Source organism: Python bivittatus, unplaced genomic scaffold, assembly GCF_059951505.1.
Source record: "Python bivittatus isolate LINGU-HERP-01145 unplaced genomic scaffold, Pbiv_v1 ctg000100_np1212, whole genome shotgun sequence".
Taxonomy (NCBI): Eukaryota; Metazoa; Chordata; class Lepidosauria; order Squamata; family Pythonidae; genus Python; species Python bivittatus.
The window spans coordinates 3,227,960-3,249,568 of record NW_028277038.1 but is presented as its reverse complement, the minus strand read 5'-3'; the positions used below and the strand labels follow the sequence as shown (position 1 = coordinate 3,249,568).

General features: G+C 42.5%; 1 protein-coding gene across 3 annotated transcripts in view; it reads right to left on the bottom strand.

Moving 5' to 3' along the window:
- Positions 1-4,091: 4,091 nt before the first annotated feature.
- The window catches only part of TMEM132B (transmembrane protein 132B), a 158,085-nt gene continuing 140,567 nt past the window's right edge, over positions 4,092-21,609 (bottom strand). For all 3 annotated transcript variants that reach the window (XM_088135290.1, XM_088135292.1, XM_088135291.1), the window contains 4 exons: positions 13,815-14,020; positions 9,967-10,240; positions 9,129-9,320; positions 4,092-6,926 (listed from right to left, as the gene is read on the bottom strand). In XM_088135290.1, coding sequence (XP_087991416.1) covers positions 5,781-6,926; positions 9,129-9,320; positions 9,967-10,240; positions 13,815-14,020 — 1,818 coding nt within the window. In that variant the 3' untranslated portion in view covers positions 4,092-5,780. The remainder of the gene's footprint in view (positions 6,927-9,128; positions 9,321-9,966; positions 10,241-13,814; positions 14,021-21,609) is intronic.

Genomic DNA, 21,609 nt, shown 5'->3' with positions numbered 1-21,609 from the left:
GGGTTGTGTGTTCTTTTTTTCATCTATTTGAGGAAGATATTTTGACAGCAGGAAATAGGGATTAGTAAAGAGGAAAAGTGAGGCCAGTGCTTTGTTTCATAACATTAGGAGTGATAAACATTAAAAAAATAAAAACCAATGGCCTGAAGCAATTCTCTTCTATTTTCCTTTACCCTTTTTGTGCTAATGGTGGTGGGGAGGGTGTTTTTCTGTTTAACTCTCCTGCTCAATGAACTGGTTCGGATTTTACAGGTCAGTAAACCAGGACTCTGCCAGACTGCCTGTTTTCTTATTGTGGTAAGGGGAGAAAATGCATGTGGAATTCTCACAGTATCTCCCCTAGCCTGGCCTGATTTTTGCAGTGAAAATGGCTTGCAAGATTCCCTGTGCCCCCTTGGTTTCCATGGACAAGTCAAGCCGGTGACAGCAATCTCCCCTCTGATCTGAAATTGCATGCATTTCAGATGAGTTTCCCCAGGAAACTCCTATGACAAGGAGAGAAGGACCTCACTATGGGACCTTCAAGTATCCTATGGCTGGGGGGGGGGGTCTTCTTTCTCTGATTTAAGGGGGCCTGTGTGAGGTGATCCCATTGAACTTCGCAAACCACATCTCACGTCCTCCTGAGAAGCAGCAATGCTCAACTTCCTTCATTGAGGAACTACGCACCACTCCTCCAGGTCTCTCTCTGGCCTTCCCATTGCCTGGAAGAGATTTCTGCCCCTGGATTGCACATGTGCAGAAGCTTCTTCCAGCCTTTCCTGGACATTTTATGGCAAAGTGGTGGAGAAGCTTGACTTCACCTTGCAGAAGAGGTGATGGAAATCTTATTGAAGCATAATTGAAGCTCCACTATGACCCTTGCCCAGACAACCATGTGGGAGGAGTCAGTTGGTTCTGGAGGCCCCTGAGTCTGCCTGCAAAAATTATGGCATTTCTTGAGATCTGGCTGTTTCTCTGTTTCTCTTTCTGGCTCTTGTTTTGCTTTGGGTGCTCAGAACCCAAAACGGGCTCTGCGGGAAGCTGTGATTTCTGGTGTCATACCAGGAACAAGATAGGAAGACTTCTCATAGGCATGACATGTTATTGCATCCATTCTCACCACCCCATCTTTTTGAGGGTGTGAGATTGATTTGGAGAGAAAGAGGAGAAAACTACTCATTGTTCAAGCTGAGACCGTGCCATCAGAGACCACCATGCTGCTGGCCTCAGTCATCAGATATAAGCATGAGCCAATCACTTTCCACCTCCCATTATGGAGCTCCCCAACTGGTTGATGTTGAGAGGCCAATGATGTTAAGAAGCCCACATATCTTAACTTTAAAGTTGCCGAGGTTGACAAACACAGGTCCAGAGCATCAATATAATTTGGAGCAGGACCTCAATTTGGAAAAGAAAATCACTCTCTCCTGATTCTCTGAACCAAACTGTCCCAGTGAGCAGACTCCATTCAGTTAGCTCTTTTGCCATGGTGGATCACTGCTGTCTTTTAGCCCCTCCAATCTGCACTTCCTTTCAAGGGTGAGGTTAATTCAAAGTTCATTGGGTCAGCCCAGTCCTACCGGTAACAGTCAAGAGGGACCCATCTTGATATTTGTATTTCTAGTTTTCGGTGAATAAAAGAAAGCAAGCAGGGGAGGCAGGGAACATTGATTCAGAATCATAAACATCCCAGGAGGCCAAGAATATTGAAAGCATCTACGGGCAATGAAGCTTCTCGCTTCTCTGAAAACCTCAACAAAATTCATCATGCAACCTAGTGATCCATGGGGGAGACTGTAGTTGCATTAGCATGGGAAGTAGAGAAAGAAACAGGCATGTTTCCCATTGTACCCCAATTGCTTATAATATCTTTAGGTAAACCCACCTCATTTTCCCCCCTTTCGGTTCCCCCCACCCTCCGTTCTAATCCAAGACTGAATTAAATTGCACTTCAAAAGCTCTGCAAGAAGTGATCGACTGGAGATGAAACTACTGTTCCATGGAGGGTGGATGAGGGGCTTCTCCCCTTTTCTGAATGTGGTGGTATCTGCTTCCAAGATGGGTTTTGTTCACTGGAGGATTTGGTTGGCCTTTTAATAGAGCCAGTACTCTATTAAATCTCATCAATCTGCAGGCCCCAGTAAAGCTGTGATACACAGACCAGCGTTTCTATTTATGGCTTTAAAACATTCTTTAAAAACAGCAAGAAGACAAAAGTCCAGTCACATTAATGTTTCACTTTGGGTTCCCCGCTGCGTTGTTGCTAATTAGCAAATGCTTGTCATATTTTGAGAGTTAGTGCATTCATTCACTGAAATTTATCTCCAGAAATCAGGAGGTTCCCTTTATTACTTGTTCAACTTCCTCCACCCCACCCACCCACCCCTCCCAGGGCCACTTTCATACTTTGGAAACTATGTACTGTTTTACCCACATCTGCTACATTACAAAGTTTGGGGATCATCTCCAAAATCACATCCAGAATCTTAGGAGACCAGGCCTGCCGTATGAATTTTCAAGCTTCACCATCCTCCAATGGTTATGTCTTTGGATACACACTCTAAATACACTTGGATATACGTCAGTGCTATTTTTTCCCCTTTAAAATATGATAAATACCCTGTCTCAATTGCACATCCATGTACATAGACTGCTGGGCCGAGGGATCATTTCCTGTGAAGACCTCAGCTGTACCATCCAAATGCAATCTTCTTGTCTTGCTGTGAATGCCTTCTGGGGTCTAATTTCCATATCGCTGCTACCTGGATGTGAATCTGGGGTCATTCTGCAGCCTGAAGCCACTTTCTTGGGCAAAAGGACCCCTCCAGAAATGAAAGCTTTGCTTTTCCAATTTGGCTCTGTTCCGATGTATCAAAAAGGCAGGATCCCAAAGTAAAACCTGAGACAGTTGGGGAAAGGAGTTTTAAATAGCCAAGGATCAACCGCCTCATCCTGATTTCTAGATTTTGTTTCCAGTTTTCTTCAACTGTGCTCCTTTTAACTCCATAAGTAATAAACCCCTCCAAAAATCATTTTGAGGTATCATTCCTGGGAAGAGCAGTTTTTGGAGAAGAAAGCAACATAAAAGCTTTCAGTTTAGCTTCTTTTCGAGGTTTAATATCAGTGTTGTAATGGCTTTCCTGCAGGCTTGCCAGTAGGGGTGTCTGTTGGAAGAATCAAAAAAGTCAGGATGGTGGCCAAAACTATGGGACTCCTGCCCCTTTGCACATAAAAAAAGGGGCAGGGTTTCCATTGCATGGTTCTCGTCACCCTCTTGATCTTTTTCACCCTCTCCCTGCAGACACCCCCACTTGCAAATCAAGCCCCCTCCTGAAGGATTGTGACTCTTAGAATTCCCAGCAAACAGACCTGCAGACCAAGCCAGGCTTAGAATCCCAACATACACAGAGGACATCCGATTGCAAAAGTTGGTTTTATTCATCACCTGCAGGCTTCTCAGAAGGTTTTTGAAATGGAGTTAAACCGATTGGGTCAACTCTCTGCCCCTCCTTCTTAGTAAACCAAATTACCCAAGGGTTAACTGGCCCTTCCAACTTTGGTGGTTGAGTGGCTGAAGATTGTTTGAATGGTTCTCATTTGTCTTTGTGTGTGTGTGGGGGGGGGGGGGGGCTTTGGCTGTATGGTTCACGTGGACTGCCTGAACCCCCAAAATGGATGAACTCAGAAACCAGGTTACACGTGCTATGCAGATGCAGTCTGTGGGTTTCAGGATAAAGGATGCTATGAAATCAATGGTTTTGGCTGATTTTTTTTTTTTTTTTACCATCTCTGCCCTTTTCAGAGATACGACCAAATCATGAGAAGATGCTTGAGACCCATGGGTGTTTCGGAGCTGGCCCATCCCTGAGGGGTGTGGGAGGGTCAGAAAACCAAGATGGCAGCTGCAAACATGTGGTCAAACCCCGTGAGGCATGTAAAATGGAGTGGAACTTTGATCACATGACCAAAACCACCATTTAGATTTTTAAACACCCCCCCCTTGCAGTCACCTCAGTGTGGGGGGCTAATTTGTAACCTCCCCCCCCCAACATTGACAACAACTGCTGTAAAGCTTCAAAAGAAAGCCCCAAAGGGCTGTTAACGTTCTCTTATATTTTCCCCCATTTTTTTTTATTGTATATACAGTTCCCTTGTAAGAACATAGATTTTTTTTTTTTTTCAAAGAAAGAAAGAAAATGAAGCAATATTGGTGCAAGCAATGCCAGGCAGCTACAAAACAAACCTCTGAAAAATACAAATTAGGGTGCTCACACAACTTGAAGAAATTACAGTCAACCTATGATATTGGCTTTAATCGATTAATTAGTTCATGAATTAGTCTCGCATCAACGTGCACACGGTCGAAGACAATCGTTTGGAAGAAAACAATTTGCTGCTGCCTTTTTTAATGGCTTAGCAAAGGCCTTCTCACCAATGCCCTGTTCAAAGGCAAATTCTGAAGGAAAGATATTCATCGTGACGTTGAGAACATCCTAGATGGGTCTTCCATCCCTGGAAGTTTTCAAGCCAAGGTGGGACCATCATTCATCTAGGATACCATGAGGACTCCTGCCCCAGGAAGAGGAGGGTGGACTAGAAGGTCTCCTAGATTTGTTCCAAACCAAGGAATTTCAGGTTTGTAGGACCATTGTTGGGGAGGGGGGTTGTTTTGTTTTATTCTCCTTTTTTCCCCAAAAGCATAAGATGATCTATACAGAGTAGAAACAAAGTGGAATTAGCCAAATGGGCTGCAACTGATTGTTTTATCAGTTAGGGACTGTAGCCCCAGACTAGGCAGCGACTACAAATTCAACCTCTGTTCAGAAGCGTGCGCGGCTCTTTCACACCGACCCCCTGCCAAAGAATGCAAAATTTGAAAGCCTCGTTATCACCTCTTCAGCTACCAAAAGATATTCCTTTGCTGCATTGCCCGCAAAGAGGAGGTGAGAAAGCCTCTGCCAAGATGGATCACAGGACTTTTACTATGAACAAGCATTTAAAAAAAATATAAAATCTGCTGCTTATTTCATCGGGGCACATTCCTCATTGCTCCCAACTTTTTTCTTTCTATTGTCAACTCAACACGTTGCTGTCTGGATAGGAATATATTGCAGGATACTTTGGCACAACCCAGGTTGAAAAGTCTTCTCAAAAGAAAAGGCGTGTAATGTACCAGGAACCCCCACCTACCCCTTCCCCCCCCCAAAATAAAAAATCAAGAAAGCTCTTTAAACAATACCGCTAAACAAATGAACCAATATTAAAAACGAAACAAAAAGGATACGTTTCCCTGTGTTTCTCAAACAGGCCTAATTCTTTACAAGGAAGGTTGATTCCAGCTATGAAGACGGAATCCAACTGTGCTTTTACAAAGATTTTCTAGGGAAAAGAAAAAAATTAACCCCACCCCATCCCAGTCCCCAAATTGTTTTTCCAACATGTGAAAACATGACAGGCCAACCCATCTTCTTTGTCTCGAGCTGAACTGGATTGGCTTTTGCAAGGTTCTGGTGGAATACAAAAACAGTTCGTTGTGTTTCTCCAAGATTTGTAGGTAGCTGTTTGGTATCCAATGAAACAGAAGAGAACACAGCCAGCTTTCCTTCTCACAACCATCGTAACCCCCAGATCTCCCAAATCTGGAGAAGTGTTTCCTATCACTGGCTGGGTTTCGCTGCTCCATCATCCATAAAACAGAAGGCATAAAGGTGAATACAAACATAAAAAGGACATATATATATATATATATATATATATATATATATATATATATATATTTGTGAACATGTGTGTGTGTTTTACATATGGTCCTGAAGTCTTTCCATATAGTCTCTAAATTCCTGGGAGTCACCCAAGTTCATATCTTGGCATACCCATTTGATATTATCATCACTGTCAAAGAGAATGGAGTTGGTGTATGGACCACCATCCTCTGGCAGGATGGTGGTGTAGGATGTGAATTTAACCCTCTTCCGCTTGGGCCCGGGAGGGTTTATAGGTTCATTTCTGAAGTCCTTGTTGCACTCATATTCAGCAGATCGAAGGATCTGGTTGTGGAAGTTCTTCTGAGAACTCCCGTTGAGAAGGAAATTGCTTTCTTCAAAAAGCATCCCGCGGTCAATGATTGTGGTGCATTCATCAGACGGGAGAGAAATGTCCACAGGACTCTCCAACAGCTCAACCTCATTGCCCAACCACACCCAGTCGTGGGAATGTGGGATGTTCCCTTGCTCACTGATGGTGAACCTTTTGTGACGGTACTTCCAAGCAAATGCCACACAGTTGATTAAGAAGACCAAGATGGCCAAGCAGAAAACACACAGAAGAGCATACATCCCAATCTCCAAATCTGTTAAACCCCTGGAAGCCAAAGTGAGATCACTGGGGTTATTCTGCCTTGGGGCATCCTCTCGTGTGGGAAAGCTTGTGAAGGTAGGAGGGTTGTTTTGAAGGTGGCCCTCCCCGTGAGAATTAATCTGATGGATGGGAGACTTGGAGCTTGTGTTCTGGTTGGTCAACTCATCCTGATTTATGGAAGCATCATGCTTGGACCAGTCTTGGCCTGTTCTCTCCCCCTCCAGGGAGTTTTCTATAGAGTTACTTTTAAAATCACTATCTGCGTCTTTGCCATTCTTGGTCTCTTCTTTGTGCTCTGATTCCCTTTGGCCAAACTTCACCTTGATGTTCCCTTTCCCAACAGCCAGGCTGCTCTTCCGCTTTGACTTCTGGCATGCCTCGCTGATCACCATTTCTATTTTAATCAGTGGTCCTTGGCCTTCACCTTCGGCCACCACTATTGGCCGGTCATCTTCCTGCCTTTGACGGGTAGATACCACCATTTCGTCCAGTGATGTGACCACAAGGGAGAAATCCTTGATGTCATAGATATCTAAAGGAGTCACGGTTCCATCACTAAATAATAGCCAAGTGCTGAGCACCGCTTCCTACAGTGAGAGAAAAAGGGAGCACAGAAATGTAAGGTGAAGGGAATGGATGACCCTACACAATTCAATTCAATTCAGTTAATTATAACCCATTTTTCTTCTCAGGCAAATAGTTAAGAATGAGATTAGGTCAGAAGCAAGAGAACTGTGGTTGGATCTCTTGGGGTTTTAAGAAACAGCAGCCATCACGAAGGAGCTAAAGAGATTTAGAGTTACGGGACTGGCCACAGAGTTGGAATACCATTGGTGCCATTTTGGGCCCTCCAGATGACCCACCTGAAGGATCTGCTGTTTCTCCTCTTAGGGAAAACCAAACTGCTTTCAATATGGGCAAAATAACTCACAGAGGCAGGAAGTGAAGACAGTAATAAAGCAGATCTTTGCAGCATTATGTATTCCTTACTTTTTCCCCTCTCAAATGGTTGCTCATTCTAGCATTTTCTCAGGATTGCAAAGATCTCCTTTATCCTGATTGACTTTGGGAGGGGGAATTCTGCCAATAACGAAACAGAATGTTTGCAGAAAAGGTGCACATTAAAAAAAACAAAACCCTTTAGAATATGTGGAATAAAAAATATTCAAATGCTAAAGTGGATAAAACAGCGGCCCCAATTAGTGTGCTAGGCTGGTTTGTTTTTAAAATAACCAACTGGAAATTACCTTACACACAAGTGGCTTTTTAAAGAACAAAGCCTCAATTTTAACATAATCTTTCCATCTGCATGTCTCAGAATCCATTTCACATATAAGCAATCAGGTGATTTGCATTCAAACCACTTTAATAAAGGATGCATCATGAAATCAATCTGACCTCTTTTCCTGAAATTACCTGCCAAAATATAGTTTTTCTAAGACTGCCTATTTCTCTGAAATAACGTGTATTTGGTTCTTCTCTTGCTTTTCTTGGAAGCAATTATCTGAAAAATTGGGCAAAATTTTACCCATTGATCATCCCCACTCTTTTCTGCTTCTCCAATCAATGCAGCTGATATAACTCCATATTCTCGTAATCCTCACTCTATTTTATTAGCACATTTCCGTCATTAGGGTCGGAGGGACAAGGACTTAGTGTATTTTTCCACAACCCCAGGCCTAGGATGTTTTAACCCCTGCCCTGATCATCTCCTTGCTTGCTTGCCCAGTCAAAGCTATAGATCAAGACATCTGGAGAGCATCAGTTTGCAAAAGTCTGGTTGAGCAGTTCTAGATGATACACATGCACCAAGAAATTTATCCTCAAAGCTTGGCTGTATTTCTGTTGGTACAGTAAATCCTTGTCTTAACATCTCCCATTTAGTAAACAACAGACACTATTTCCATCCAACACCCATCCCCTTAAAATAATGGGCAAGTCTACTGCATCTGAAATAATCTGAATGAGGCATTTAAATTTATGTCAAATTTCATTACATTGGTATCAACTGCATCCATTTACATCATTTGCAAACCATGCAGATTGCTGTGAATGATGTCATTTCAGATTTAATGGACAATTGGGAATAACAGACCACCCCTCTCCCTGAATAGTCCATTAAATCAAGTTTTTACTGTAACTACCGGAAGGGACTTTTTTCATCATTGAAACATCTGGAGGAGTGGAATTTAAGGGAAAAAAATCTTACATCTTCTGTAACCACCTAGCCGTGCCAACCAAGATGGCATTTGCAGTACTCAGTGTCACCTTCAACCACAGTGAGAAAAAGGCAACACGAGTGAGCTTCAGACATTTAGAAATTGCCAACCACCACTGTTCAACTTAATGACTAAGGTCTGACTTAATAGAGTTGTTCAACATAATAAGGTTAATCAGGTCAGTTAGAGACTTAACACAACACGATAAGCTTGGTTGTGTTTATCTTGATTTGGGCTTTCTTTCTCTCCCTCTTTCTATCTGTAGCTTAACATATGGGGCAAACCAGGTCATCTGGCTATTTTCGGGTTCAATGCATTCTGCAAATCCAGAAAAGGGGTAATTTGAAGTTTAATTCCAAGATTAGACAGGACTAGAAGATATTAGTTTCCCCCCAAAATACTGGATATTGGGGCTTCAATAAAAATTGGCAGTGTAGTCCTATTTCATAGGGAATTTTTTTCGGGGGGCAGACGGAAGCAAGCAGCTATTTTTCCCTCCATCAATTTAAACAGGAATGATAGAAAGAGAAGAGAAGAAAACTTTGATACAACACTAGTTATCCATCCCACCTGTTTAGCGGCATGAAGAATATCAGAAGCAGACGTGGTTGCAACAATCAATCTCTTATTTCCTTTATTTGTCTGGAGAGACAGGGACAAGCCTGTCACCAGTTGTACTCCGAGGTCCGTGATGGTCACTCGGTCCTCTAGGACAATCACTGTCTTCTCAGCCAAAATGGAATCAGACAGAGGAGAAAGGACCTTAAAATGGGAATGCGAGAAAAGATGGTGAAAACTCACATTGCTCAGCCTAAGAGAGGCAAACAGTGATTGTTATGGTAAAGCAAGAATTTGGGTGTCCCATCTTCAGATCCATCACTCAGCTGCTCCACTAGAGAAATAAGCAGATTCTTCTCCTCCCAGATTAAGGTCACCATTGCAAAATTCAAACTCCCTCAAGTATTTCACCTAAGAACACTGCCCCAAACGTACCACAGATTGAGCTCATAGAAAAGACGGTGTTAATCTTCAGACATGCAGAAGAATCTACCATCTTCACGTGTCTCTTGGAAGTCTCCTTGAATTCAACAGAATTGACTCCCAAGCAAGAAGGTGGAATTCTGAAGCCTACTTGGGACTTTGTAAAGCTTCCCTCAACATTTCCCAACTTTTTGTCCTTGAGGATGAATCCCCGACTTATCTTCCCATTTCAGCCTTACGTCCCTAAATTACCTGCAAACATGCATGATTACACGAACAGGATGCTGTTTCTAAACTATCCTACAATTTCACAGCTTATCTCCCTTGCCTCCCTCCCCACTGTTCGTTCTACCCTCCCCTTTAAGCTCTCCCTAGTGTTCAGTAAGGTGTGGCTAATTTCCTGTCGATGTTGGATTTTGGACTGTACCTGGACAGTTGTAATCCCTTGCTCGCGACCAATTAGAATCCGGCCTCCTTGTAATCTGGCCACTTTGGATTCCTCCACCTTCATGAAATCAGCCACTAGGTCTGTGATGTCGAACTGCCATTCAGAGCTAAGCATGTAAGACAGTTGCCCTCCAAGGTCAGATGATTCTGCAACAAACTGGGTAAGAACGCGCACCATGGCGTGCTGGTACTGGAGGGTACAACCTTTGCCTTTCTTCTCATCGTCCTCTTCCTCGTCGCTGTCACGGGTTGGCCTGTCAAAGCACATATGCAGATAATGAGGAAGGTATGGGTTATGGGGAGGAACAGAGTGATTTTCTCCCATACTTCCAAAGATTGAAATCTTCCACCACTTGCTCTCCCAATGACTGGGCAGGAGAGAGAGAGGTTGCATTGACCAAAAAAAAAAAGGCAGGACACCAACATTTGTACTGTAAACTGGCCCTTTAACCAGCCATCCTGAGGAGCAAAAAGTCCCTTCCTTCTGCCCAGCTCTTCCCCTGCAAAGGTGATGCAGGAACATTAACAAGGGAATAATTATTTTCCAGCCATATCATGAATCAAAATAAATGTTCTTGTTAAGGCCATCAGTCTTAGTCTGCCTGGATGCCTCCCCGCACACCCTTCTCTGCCTTGACTTTAATCTAAATTGATTCTTTTCATTTGCTGTGATCATGGGCATTTCAAGTCTTCATTTCAGAGGTAGGTTTTTCTATTAGCCATGTGCTACTCAGAGGTTCCAAGCAGTACATTAATGCTGAGCAGACACCTATCCAGAAACCAGACCTCCATCTGGAAAAGCAGACCATTCTTATGGAGAGCGGCATATTCCCTGATGAAATTACAAGTCTCTTATCTCCTTCAAATCAGGAGAAAAGATCTCTCCTCTCTCCAGGGCCTGATATGATATGAGGAACTATCTTACTCTTGGTGAGTTTCCATAATCTTTTTGGAGATAAGGAACCCAGATCTGGATTTCCTTACTGCAGATTAATTTCCAGGGTTTGAAGAAAGCAACTGCCTGCTCCAAAGGAAAACTGGGGACAAGCAACTTGCATGCAGCTGAATCATTTCAGTGCAGAGGAGCTTTGGAAAAGCCACAAAGTTTGTTCTATACCACAAGTTGGCTCTGTCGGTGTGCTGTACTACAACTGCCATGATTTGTGACCCACAGGCTGTGCAAGCTGCAACTGATGCACGTTGTGGTGTGAAACCTAGAACACAGAGCTGAAAAGGACTATCAAGGCCACAGAATGCAGCCCCTTGGTCTGAGCAGGAAACCAAATTACAGGTTGAATCATAGCAAGCATTCCCTGAAGGTAAGAATGTCATGAGACAGATGGGACTAGGGAAGACTTGGGTTCCTGCACTGGCCAATGGATGGACTAGATGTTCTCCACCCCTGACATTCTATGATTCCATCCCACGTGCTACATTCTGGGATAATTAAAAACAGGTCTTCTATGTGGCACTGCTTCAGGTATTTGAAGGGTGCTTTCATATCCCCCAGGTTATCTTTTTGCAGGACTAAACATATTGGCTCTCAATAGAAGAGAATATGTGTAGCTCAGGGTTGAACTGTGGAGTCCTTGGGGTTCTCTGAACTTGGTGGTTTTCTTGTAAACATTTTATTACCTGGCTAGGTAACATCTTCAGTGCTATCTGAATCCATATTGGGTTTCTCAATATGGCTCTTGGACTTATTCCACCTTCCCCAATCCTCCTTATTGCCCAAATCTTTCTTAAAGTGGATCCCCAAACTTCAGAGGGTACCCAAAGAGGATCTCTGCCCAAAACAGGGGGTAGGGGATCCTTTCTATATGTCTATCGATGCAGCCCTATCTGGAGTCACAAGAGTTGAAGCCCTGGAGTGATGCTGGTGTGTTTTAAAGAACTCAATCACTGAAGTCCATTGACTTGGATCATTTTCAATGGAAAGAACAAACTTCTGCAGGAGACTTAAAAAAAAGAAAAAAAGCTGGCAGACCACATTTAACTGTCATTTCCACACAGCTATTTCCCATCTCTGCTTTTTGCCTGAACGACAACAACAAAAAAATTGGCTAAAAGATGTGCCCTGTAGCTTGGCATTAATCGAAATAGCTGTTATTGGGGACAGTTTACCGGCTTGCAAACAGCACAGCAAGTTTCGGCTGGGCTGTTGACTTCAGCTGGCTCCATGAATGCGAACTAGATGCCTCTTGGGGGTTAGGTTTTGAAAACGCGGCATAATGTTGAAAGTTAGAACATTTGGCAGCCGAACATGTGCCGCGCTGTGTCGGCCATGGCGGATTTATTCCTGCCTTGGATATCTCACCACAAATGGTCTGGTCAACATTTGCAGATGCAAACTTGAAACAATACGGCAGACGGGGATATTACCAGATGAAGCTTTTCATCTGCCGAAGGATACATTTTTCTCTATCAAATTTTGCCAGCCTCAACAATAACCACTAAACAGCTTTCAACTAGTTGCATTAAAGCCTGGCACCTGTTTTGTTGATCTGTCCTTGCACTGGGGAAGAAGAGAAACTCAAAATAACTTTTACACACAGATGGTCTTAGGTTCAAACTCTGCTATTTTTGAAAGGATAAACAGTGATGTGTAAAATCTCCCTGTGCCGAAATCAGAAGAGACTAGATTAAAGGAGAGAGAAAAAAATCTCACTTGGCAAAGATGTGCAAAATTAGGAAATTTCTCTACAGTGCAGCCAGGTTTTCAACATTAAAATCTGCTCTTCCCTTTTCCAAATTATTTCTGAATTTGTTACACAGCCCTGGTTTGAATCGTATGTTACTGTTTTCGAATCCTTCCGTTTATTTTGCAATTTTTGCACGCACAAACACACATTCCCACCACCACCAGCACACCACTACAAACTAAAGTGGAACTGCGTGAGTTGTTGAAACACTGTAAGAAAAAGCCCACCGGATATGCCTGGCCGCTCGGTTGTCATGAAATCCTTTTTGTGGGGTGCTTTCTCAATGCATAGAAGCACAAGCGCATACAAAATACCCAAAAAAATGTTCTTGATGGAATCACATCTACAACTTCTATAACGGAGCCTTTTTGTACGGCTCTGCTGAGAGTATATCCATGGGGTAAGGAATTCAAGGGCACGAAAGCATTCAAGAAGAAAGAAAGGAATCAGGACATAAATAGTCTGTATCTATATCTCGCTGGTTTCTAGACTCTTGGAGATGAGCAAAAGAGGTCCACAAGATTTGTTGGAAGAGGATCCCTGCAGGAAGACAATCTGTAGCACATTAAACCCACTTCTTTAAACTAGGCTTGATTAGGGGTTGGTTCACCCAACTATCTCAACTACCTTTATCCTTAATTGATTTAGATAATGGCTAATAGTGGAGGATAAGAAACAGCTCCCTCAATTACCATTGCCTTTGAGCCAACATGAATGTCCTTGATGGTTCACAGACATTTAATATAAGAAGGCATTAAACTATTCATATTTGAGTCCAGACTGGCCAGTGCTTTAGTAGGGATATAGGTTAGTGATTAAAACAAGAACCCATCTCTCTCTCTCTCTCTCTCTCTCTCTCTCTCTCTCTCTTCATTTTCCTATTAAATGAAGCAGATTTCTACATGAAATGTTCATCACTGGGTTGCCAAACTCCTTTTTTAAAATGATAACACTTCCATCTACAAGATGTCGGGGATTAACAGGCAGAGAAGGAGACTATCACTAACAGGCAGAGCTCAGAAACTTCTCCAAGGCAACTGATTGGTGATTTCAGTTTACAGGATATTGAACCAGAAGGAGTGTTGGTTGATTCCCAAGAACAATACTCAAGGCGTGAGTCCAGTACCTTTTGTTGGAGGTGACAGGAATTCTCCAACCTTTGATCTGGCTCAGCTCAGTATCTGAGATCTCAATTTGTAACGGGAGCCGTGGAACCCATACAGTGATTTCTAGCTGAGTGGTAAAATGCTGGTAGGTGAAGTTCACAATGGCATCCACTTTGCTTTTCATTTCCTTCCCATTCACAAAGATGGCATTACAGTTGTCTGAGACCTGTAAAGGAATAAAGCAACCTGAAGTGAGTAACAAATAAATCAGATACCTCAGGGGTCTTCATCCCTAAGCAAAACCACCACCACAGGAAATAACAGAAGACTTTGTCTCCTTATTGCTAGAAAAATAGCAAGAAGAATGCATTTTCCTCAATATAAGAGCAAGCAACTTGGTGTCTCTAGATGTTTTGGCTAGGTCCTATCAGCCCCAGCCAATATGACCAAAGAATGGTTGGAGTGTAATCCAAAACACCTGGAAAGCACCAGGTTGCCAGCCCCTGGCCTAGATCTTGGTTTGATCTGTCCATTCAAGGGGGTAACTTCCCAACTTTGCTACCACAGTGGCTTACAAATGATGGGTTAGTAACGATGCTGCTCCTTAGAAATGTACTAGTGAGAAAGATGGAGATCATATCAGTCTCTTGAAATGCACTTGAGCAACAACTATTGATCTTTTCCTGCAATTATCAATCTTCCCATGCACAGAGTAGTCATAAACACAAGACATGTTCTTGCTTCCCATTAGCCTCTGGAAGGGCCATGGGGAGGTCCGTAAGAGCCGGCAAAGCACATTATGAACTGAAGATCATGAAAGCATTTCCCTTCAATATGTTGGAACTCCCCAGCAGATGGACCATGGCAGGAAGACTTTTTTCCAAAGTGCAGATATTTTCACATTTCACTTGATCATCATATCAGCGCTGTGACAAGGCTGAGAATGCAAGGCTGATAAACGCCGTGGCTCAATAAAGCTTCCATGTTCACAGTCTGCATGTCAGCAGACCCAGAAGCAAGAACCAAGAAGGGCTGTTGGCTTTGGGGAGGGGTCTGGAGGCCAATGTGGACCACAAAGTGCAGACAGAAGGAACCTTTGGTTTGACAAGCATTGACTCTTCTTCCATCCTTACATTGGGGTGGTTGTGCCAGTTGCTTTCAGATATCTTTTCTTTTTTTTTTAATGAATTAAGAGGCCAATTTTCTTTCAAGGCTATTGAGATAGCAACCCTCCTTTCTACCAGTCTTTCTAGTAACAACACGATAATCCATAGAATATCAAACGTGAGGCAGATCAACTCTATATTTACAGCTCATCTGGAGAAAAATACATATGCCAGCAGGGAAACAAGAGACACATTTTGATAATCATCAAATAGAATAATTTTTCTCTTTTAGCATGAGAATGGAGGGGTGGGGTGGGGAAATGAGCTAGACAATGATCCATTAATGCATTTTCCAGATTTAGAATGTAAAATACAACTATCAAAGATCTCAGAAACATAACTCCATTCATATATTCCTCTAGATGTGGAGTGTGTGCGTGGTTGAATTCTATTAGCTGGGATTTTCTTTTAGACAAAAATTGAATTTGCATTGGGTTTGTCATTCTGGACTGCACTTATTGGAAAACGAATCAGTTTGATTATCTTGCCTTTTCAATTCATGCTGCACTGATGAAAAAGAGAATGTGTTTTCTCTGTCCTCCACCTCACCCTTTTCACAGAAAGAGAACATGTTCGTGAAATTCTCAGGGTGGATTTTTTTTTCCTCCACTGGAAATGTATATTGTCTCTACTTGGGGGAAAAAAATATTATGAAAAACATCTTAGTGGGTTTTCATCTGATAGGAAGGCAGCAAGGATGTCTCAAAAGTCTCCTCCTTCAGAACTCCTGACTAGAAGTAACCTGGATTGACCCCAAAACTAACATGGACATAAATTTTAAGCAGGGCTGTGAGCAACTGAGTTTTGTTGATTTGTTACCACTGCTTTCCAATCAGGTTTTAATACTATCTTTCCCTTTTGGAACTTCTCTTAATTATCTCTGCCTTATCTTAATTTGACCAGAGCTCCCTTCATATTACTTTCGTGATATTTCAGATCAGTATCTCATTTTATTAATGACTTTGATTAATGCAATTAAAGATTCCCCATGACACTAGTGACACAGGATAAGTAGAATGGAAGATGTGGTCTAACGCCTTCTGTTTTATTTGCAAGACACAATGGCAAGTTGGAGGCATTATTTTATTCTAGATGTCCATAGAGGTGGGAAGACTGTTTTGAGTCATGAGCCATGTTCCAGGACTCCTAGGAAGGGCTAGGAAGGATTAGGAACATCTCCAATGGGGGACTTTTCAGACCAGGAAGTGGTGGAAGCCAAGGAGCCAGAAGACTATTCCATTTATCTTTCAACCTCACATTAAACTTGAGTTGGAGAGTAGGAAGATAACAAAAGACATTAACATTGGGGATTTTAATCATCAAAGCCAATTACAGAAACACAGATGAAGAGAAGATCCACCATGGGAATGTGAAAATGGTGGAGAACAAGGAAAGGAAGGAATTGCCAAACTGCCAATCTGCCCCATAGAAGCAAGGGCACATAGCTTACAAAAGAAGCCCATGGAGCATCACAGCTGCAGTGCCAGAATTTGGGTTTCCAATGTGTCAGGATAGAACTGCAAGGTGAAAGCATGGTGAGTACATCTGTCTTAAACTGATGTGTACAAAGAAGCCACTCTGTTTTCTTGGGACAAGCCACGTCATACGACCTTCCGCTCGTGGAGCAGAGGCTAATAGTCTTAAAATCCGACAGCGTGCTCTCATCCCTACTGTTGGTTAGTTTACAAGGGTAGTCAAGGAGCCCGCTCATGCCCAACAATCACACCCCACCACAACCCATTACACATCCTTGAAAGGCAGCCAAACACCACTTACATTTCACAGGGAAAAGGCCCGTCTGGAAATAAATAAATAAACACACAAACAAACCCGTCTGGATATTTGGGTAACCACTGAAAATGAACTGTGAAGACCAATTTGCTACTGGGAGCTAAAAGAGGATCAAGAGTATTTACCTCCTCTTCATGAAGACCGTTGTTCATTCCAGACTAAGCATTTGATCCTTAAACTTTTTACAGATTAAGCCTTACTGACAAGCGTTAGCTTAAGCAAACATCTGCATGGCTCTTCATTAAGAGCGAGGGTCCCAAACGGGATTAAGCATTGTTTATCCAGCGAAACCCCATCAGATGAAGCAGCTTTATTTCCCATCAATTTTTAATTGCAAGTCCCAGACCTGCTCTGGGGGAATCAGCATTTCATTAGGTGGAACTAGTACAAATGTTGTGTCTCTGAGTTTTTTATGCCTGATTTCTCTTCTCTGCTATCCCCGCCGATCTGCCTCACTAATGCCACGGGGTATTCAATATTAGCAAGATTATTCTAGTAAAGCTGTCTCAACTTAGAAGATTTATGTAGATCACAGGTGGGCAACTCACCGCTTCCCATGTGGCATCTAGAAGTCTGAGTATCTATCTCAAATTTTTAACCTGTCCAATAGCTGAAGCTCTCTGGGCAGTTAGCCATAAATACAACCTGAGTAAACATATATATGATACTCAAATAGAATACAAAATAAAAATACCACATAAAGTCGGAGCAGCATGACCGTCATTTAAAAGTGAGGAATTAGAGGTCCATTACAAAGCCTGATAAAATAAAAAGGTCTTTCTCCGGCACGGAAATGAAGCTAATGTGGGTGCCAGTTGAGCCTCTCCGGGGGGCAATTCCATAAACAGGGAGCCACCACAAATAAAGCTCTTCCAGAGCATCTAGTATCCTTCTTCTTCACTGAAGGAGCACCCATGTCAAGCCATGAATGCCCACTCATAACCAAAAAAGCCAGATTCTCACAGAGAATCTCTCATTCGACAGATTTCTTGAAAGTAGCAAGAGTTAGATTACCAAGAACTGGAAACTGGATATATTTTAGCACCCCATTTATCTTTGATCTTCTTGATCCTCTTTCTAAGGGCCTCTTGACACCTGGAAGATGCTGTTACTCAACAACATCCAATAAGGAAAGAATGTACAGCTGTGACAGTTTACCATATTTTGCAAACCATCATTCCCAGACTCAGAGAAATTCATTACGATACATTAAATTGGAGGAAACTTGAGATACAGGAAGCAGCTTTAGCATTATCTATGCTGGCTTCAGTTCCCCAAGGTCTTTCCCATATTAACCAGGTACAGGTACAGTCATATCCTTGTTAGCATATTTAAAAGATTAAACTCTATTACAAATTATGCACATTTGCACCTTAATTCTGGCTGGGAGGCAGAATAACTTTGCACCAACTCTGACCTTTTTCTGAATCGGATCAAAGAGAAGAGAATTTCATTCAGAGAGCAATGACAGCTGATCAAGCTCAGGCTGCTGCAAAGGGGTGGATTTGCAAGACTCCTCAAAGATCTGGTTGGTCTCCTTTTTAGGCAATTTGCATGACATCAGTCTAACACCATTGTAATGTGGGACACCAAGGAGACCAACCAGATCTTTAGGAGAAGTCAAACCATTTAGAAGAGCTAGAAGCTCAACTGGAGTTTTAATTGGTTTCTTATTATCAAAGGGATCATCCTTATCACAACTGTGCTCACTATCAAGCTCTGAGGATGAGTCAATTGAAGCTCTTTTTTTTTTTTTTTGGACCATCTGATTCCAGTCTGCATGGAATAACAGAGGAAGTTGCTGGGTCCTCATGTCTTGTTCGTGGACTTCTCAAAAGACTTTTGGAAAGCCAACAGAGGAACTGGAGGATCTTTGGATACCCTCCAGCTCAGCTCTTCTGCTCATTCTGAGTGAACCAGGAACTGGATCGTAACAATACATTTGATTTGATTTGACTATAACTTTAGGTGGTCACTTTTTCAACCCAGTGGCATTGACTTTCCAGCAGAACTCCAGTCCCTTCTGGCACTAGATGATTCTCTGGAAAGAACTACGGCTAGGTCTTCCTTTAGTCCTCTCTGCTACTCTCACTCCTAAAACGAAGGGGAGTTGAGCCGTTAGAGTCCCCATTGGGGGAAGTCAAAGACTGCATCTCTCATTGCTTCCTTTTTATACAGTTCCTGCTCTGTCACCTTTTTTTAAATGTCCTGGTTAGAAGAGCAGAGTTGGATGGAGTTGGCGGCATCTACGTCCTATAAATAAATAAATCAGAGCAAAATGGAGCTCAAGGACATGAATGGTTATGTTTCATTTTGAATAGGCATTACATGTGGATTTGCACAATATTCCTAGTTCAGATGTTTAATCTGTTATTTGCTTTCCCGCTTGTTCAATAGGGACAGACCTAGGTATCTGAGGCCATATACAATAGGTATTAACCCACTCACACACCGCAAGACCCAAGGACGACTTCCCCTTCTTTTCAACTATAGCTTAGCACAGTGTTTGCACCTCACTACAATCTTGGAAGTGGCATGGCAATTGTTTAAAACTCTGCTGCATAATTCAGTAAAAAGCTAATAGCAACAGCAACAGTAACCGTAATTATTATGAAATATTCCCACAACCTTTGCATCCGAAGGAAAAAGGAGCTGGGAATCTGCCAATGGCAAGAGCTTTTATGTCACATAAATTAGCCTCAGGTACTTCAGAATGACATCTTCTTGTCAGACTGATGGTTGTTGTCGTCAATGTCAATGATATGTCCCCAGGGAGCACTTCTCAGACTGTATCACCCCAAAGCAGGTGTCAGTAAATTAAGCCCCAAATGCTTTTGCTCAAGCAACATTTAGAAGAATCTGATTAAAGCTACGCAGAGCAGAGGGAATCTCACGGTTGATTGCAACTCCCTGGAAGAGCAGAACAAATAACTCCACCTGCAACTTCTGGCAGAGATTAGGATAAAATTTGGAGGGCTGGGTCAGGTTGGAAAATGCAATGGACTGATGTTGGAGGGGTGAATGACTGGTGGTTTGTGAGTCATAATTTGACCATGGTCAATTCTCAAGAAAGTGAGTAGAACTACTTCTTCTCTCTCTCTTTTTAATTAAGAAATAGGAGCAAGGAGTTTGGGGTAAAAATCCTCCCTGGGGTAAGTGCCACAGCTGTTCCCAACTGGTGTTCTACCTACCACAGGTAGTCTCAGAAGCAGTCTAGGTGGGCCACAGGATAAGTCCTTCAAATTTGTATTAAATGTTTAAAGTTTACTGTAAATGATAAACAGAACATCTATCTTTTTGGGGAAAAAGTAGGACCTGGGTCCTTTGCTACCATGATTCATGGGACTTAAATACAAAAGGTGGGGAAAATCATTAGAGAGCTGTGTGGAAGCCAAAGAGTGGCAACAGCTTGCTGATCCATAAAATTGTAAGTTAGAGTGTCTATGCATGATAACCTTCCTCAACCTGGTCATTCACAGATGCATAGACCTGGACTCCCAGAATTCTCCAGGCAACTTGGCTACTGTCAAGCTGGGGAAGACTTGTCCATGCAGCTAAGTCAAGCGTTTTTGGCTTTGCCTACTCCTGATAAGCTTTCAGAGCAGGAAGGTCTATAATTATTGGAGCTAGGCTTTCCATAATCAATGAACTTGTCAGGCCTGTACATTCCTGGGGGGTTCTTTGGTTGGGTGTCTGGTTCTGTATTCTGACTGATCTTCAGATACCAATCTATATCTTGCTCCACGGTTTAGACTTCTGCTTGGTCTGAAGGTTCAACCTGTAGCTTAATTTTTGTTTCATCTCAGATAATCCCAGTGCTGACCAGGGACACGTTACAACCCTAGATGCCCTTGTAATATAGAAGTATACACATGCTTGCGAGGATTCTGATAGTTAATGAAGAAGAGTACTTGAGTCTCTTCTTGTGGCCACCAATGGGATGGCCACAAGAAGAGCCAACAGATGGGCTGTTCTTCAGAGGCATAAAAGAGTGATCACGTCAGGATTTCCAGGCACAGAAACAATATGTTCATCTCTTTCCCAGAAAGGGCAGATTTGGAGGACAAACTCCTGGCTCATCTCCTTAACCATCTCCTTCCAACCTACTTCATCAACATCAACTAAGCAGGCATCAAAGGTTAAGAGTGCCATGCCATTTGTCATGGGCAAGAGGACATGGCACATTTCAGCAATTAGAAAAGAACAACAAGAGACAAAATTAATGGGGTAAAGAAGCAGGAAATTAGGCAATTAAAGGCACATTCCCTGATGAGCCTTACTACGGCAACTTGCTTGACAAGGGGTAGGAAAGGAAAAGACCAAACTCTCTGCAAGTCAAATTGGTACCAGATTTCAAAAATAGGGCCCTGGATTTTCAAATTCCCAGGTAATTTATTTCTTTTCTGGCTGCCTTAGCTATATTTATCAATAGCCTTTTTCTGCCAAGGATCTCACCATTAAAACTTGGACATGGTTTAAAAGGAGAAGGGGTGGAGAAAAGGCCAGAGAGATGGCAGAAGAAAATGAAAAGATCCATTGATGAAATCTCCCTTTTTAAAAAAATAAATGAGGATATTGTGATGACGTAGATTAGCCACTCCGAGAGATAATTCTGGGAAAAAAGTGACCCCAATGGTTTCATGGTCCTGCCTGAGGGACAGGATTCTAACAATCAGAGAAGAATAATCCATTTGAAAGCCCCATTATGTAGACCAAACCACCTCCATAAGAAGGTTAAAATTACTTTTATTAATATTGGCTGTAGTAGCGGAATCTTCCAAGTCTGACTGTGCTTTACTTCCCCATCCTCCCTTATGCTCCTGTGAATTAGGGAGGTGTCTGTTTGAGTCACTTGCAC